This window comes from Sinocyclocheilus anshuiensis, unplaced genomic scaffold (genome assembly GCF_001515605.1).
Source record: "Sinocyclocheilus anshuiensis isolate Anshui unplaced genomic scaffold, SAMN03320099.WGS_v1.1 scaffold385, whole genome shotgun sequence".
NCBI classification, from domain to species: Eukaryota; Metazoa; Chordata; class Actinopteri; order Cypriniformes; family Cyprinidae; genus Sinocyclocheilus; species Sinocyclocheilus anshuiensis.
The window spans coordinates 260,959-264,089 of record NW_015539876.1 but is presented as its reverse complement, the minus strand read 5'-3'; the positions used below and the strand labels follow the sequence as shown (position 1 = coordinate 264,089).

The following is a 3,131-nucleotide window of genomic DNA, read 5'->3' as shown; positions in this document are numbered from 1 at the left end:
TCAGCGCGCTCTGCTTATCAGCTCGGGCACATCCGCTATACAGGCCTGAATACTGAATGTTTAACATTGTATTAATTACTTACATGTACTTCATAGACATCCCTAATCTCTAATAACTCCATTCTACACTCTGTTGTTCTGTTTTCAGTGTTTCTTAAGCTCTATTCACACGCTGTTTGGTATCGGCTTTTGGTATCGGGGCATTTTTACGAGTACGAGTACAGGAGCGCAGTATCGGTATCGATGCATCCCTAATAGATAGATCGATAGATCTCCTCACACCTCTCCTCAATGACCTGGATGATTTGAAGTACCATTCAAGTCTATAGCATAAAGAGGGCAAGAGGAGTTTTTGCCTTGAAATATAAAGAGAATAAATACGCATGAGAAATCTAAAAAATGTATAACAGGGTTTCTACAGACATGAACAAGTTAAATTTAAGACTTTTTAAGACCTTTTTAATACCACCTTATATGAAATTTAAGACCTAAACATGTAATGGAAACACACATTATATTACATACATGTATGCAGTGTTGGGGGTAATGCATTACAAGTAACGCGAGTTTTAATGTGTTTAATGTAAAAAACAAAACAAAATATCATCGCTGTAATAAATTACATTTATTACTAAGATATACAGTGAACCTTTCATATCAGCAGACAATATTCCATGCAAAATATCCCCACAAAAGCACTGCATCACCGAGATTTTTGGTGGTGTAAACAATTTATTCTGAAGCAATATTTTCATCAGTGTTCTAGCTTTTACATACTTAAATCTGGTTATTTTTATTTACCTTTACAAAGGCCTATTTTTACAAATGCATAAATAATGTTTTATGATTCAGCAAAATAGCTCACTTGTCATGGTATGTTACTTAACTATATCATGTTATGAATAAACTAAACATTTTGAATTTTTACTGCAATATGTTTCTTCTGAGTTTCTTTATGTGTGCTGTTACGCTCATTTTCTCTGAAGTCTCTCACAAAGAGACAAACAGAGTGAGCCTCAACAGTAACCTTGATACCAGAAATACTTACACTATCCATTATCAATCGCTGTTTACATTGAATGTAGGCTAATAAAATTAGAAGAATCATTCTCATATTTCGATGCTTCGCTGGGTTTTTTTTTTTTTCACTTATGTTTTAATCAGGCGATTTGTCCAGTCAGGCAAGTAAAAAAAAAAAACATTTGAAACTAGCTAGAAGGCTGATCAGCAGTAGCTCGACCTATATTATTATTATTATTTTTATTATTACTGAGAACATTAAGAAGGTAGTTTGACCTGTATTCTGCTACTGCGATTCTCTCTGATGATGCAGTAACTTACTGCAGGGGAGAAAAAAAATCTTTGGTCTGTCCAATGATTGTAAACAGTCATTAGGTCCGTCAGACTTAAGATATTTTAGCGGTAATGTGACCAAAAATATTTAAGACCCATCGAATCTGAATTTAAGACATTTTAAGGCCTTTTATTAGGAAAACGTTATTTAAGACATTTTAAGACTTTTTAAGGACCCGCGGACACCCTGTATAACCACTAATGAAAAGAAAACAACAAGAAAGATAAACCTAGTGACCTCTTGTGAAAAGACAACACTGAAAAAAAAAGTACTGTATAGAGAGAAATCTTAGCTTTAGCAGGGGCAAGCTGAACATTCCCACAGAGATTGTACGATGTGGAACATGAGATGCTGAGTTCAGCGGGAGCCGAGTTCATGTGTGCTTAACACATCTGTCACATGGCAGAGGGTTCAACAGTGCAAAACAGGGGTGAGGAGGGCATACATGAGATGAAGGTCAAATGTATGACTGTACTACCCATAACTACTCAAATCCATTCATGCACACAGCAGTTCACATACTGGGAAATGACAAGGTGTTATAGCTTAAACTGGTACCTCATGGTGTACAGCAATGTCCCATCATCCTTCAGTCTCAGAAGCTTGTTGGGCGTTGTCATGTTGTGAGCAATGGATTTTTTGCCATTAAGGAAAAAGGTGTCTGGTGTCCAGATGTTGCTGGCCAGCAGGTTATTCAGAGGTAGCATCTCCATTGGCCCCTTGAAACACAAACGCTCATCCTTCCAGCTTTGACGGAAAAACACATCAATGGTGTATTCCTGTTGAAAGGAGAATGTTAGTGTCATTAGTGTGTACCTGAAGGCAGGGTCATTGTGAGGGACCCCGGGCCCTGTGATGATGAGGAGGAGGGGCCCACTGAGGCCTCCCCATAAACTTTTTCTCCAGTGGCCCATCAATTACAGCAACGACCTTGCCTGAAGGCAGAATCAAATGTGTCACAAGACTGAATATAAAAATGAACAATAGTATCATTCATCAGATCATACTGTAACCTACCTAAGATATTGCATGCAGAATTTCAGGAAAAGTTGCAGAGGTGAAGTAATGTTACAGATGGAGGCATGATTTAATGAAGGGGGTCTTGATGAAGAGAGATCTCGGGTGGGAATTTCCTGCTGTAGAGATTAATGAATGGTGTTTCTTCATGAAGAAAGGATATGGTTGAAATACTTAACATCTCAGTGTCTGACACTGGTCCAAAGCTGGTCACAAAGATGTTGGTCTTAATTTCTGTCACTTTCTCTGTAAAATCACAAACAAATTGTGATTTATTAGATCAAGTTCAATTTTGGTCATTGCATAGATAGATAGATAGATAGATAGATAGAGCTATTATAGTTATCGGTACTAAACTTAAAACCATTATACATAGTAAAACATGAAACATAGTAAATATATGTGTAAATATAATATAAAATATACAGAATTTCTATTAAAGTATGCTTTGATTTGGCCACATTATTTTGTTGCATTCATTTTTTAAATGAAAAGAAATTAATTTAATTCGCTTGATTGCACTTTCCTTCTCAAAGCACTAAATCAAGTCCAATGCCATCATTTGTCAATTGACATCACGTTTCTGCTGCTACAGCTATGAGATGTGCTCCCTTGAACTCACTCACATGGAAACAGAGCAGCCTGTGTTTATTCTCTTTCTCTGCCGTAATGCCATGCTTTCAACCTCTGAGAACAATTAACCTGCACCTTTGGAAAAGAACGATAGCTTTCTCAAGGTCAGCAGCCACATTGATATCCT

The 3,131-nt window shown here is 36.9% G+C and overlaps 2 protein-coding genes across 4 annotated transcripts in view; one reads left to right on the top strand and one right to left on the bottom strand.

Moving 5' to 3' along the window:
* The window catches only part of LOC107685288 (gamma-aminobutyric acid receptor subunit beta-3-like), a 73,549-nt gene that overhangs the window by 18,545 nt on the left and 51,873 nt on the right, over positions 1-3,131 (top strand). The gene's annotated exons all lie outside the window — the stretch shown is intronic.
* gabra5 (gamma-aminobutyric acid type A receptor subunit alpha5) overlaps positions 1-3,131 on the bottom strand; it is a 32,035-nt gene that overhangs the window by 26,732 nt on the left and 2,172 nt on the right. For all 3 annotated transcript variants that reach the window (XM_016481821.1, XM_016481822.1, XM_016481823.1), the window contains exons 5-6: positions 2,550-2,617; positions 1,913-2,133 (exon numbers count right to left, since the gene is read on the bottom strand). In XM_016481821.1, coding sequence (XP_016337307.1) covers positions 1,913-2,133; positions 2,550-2,617 — 289 coding nt within the window. The remainder of the gene's footprint in view (positions 1-1,912; positions 2,134-2,549; positions 2,618-3,131) is intronic.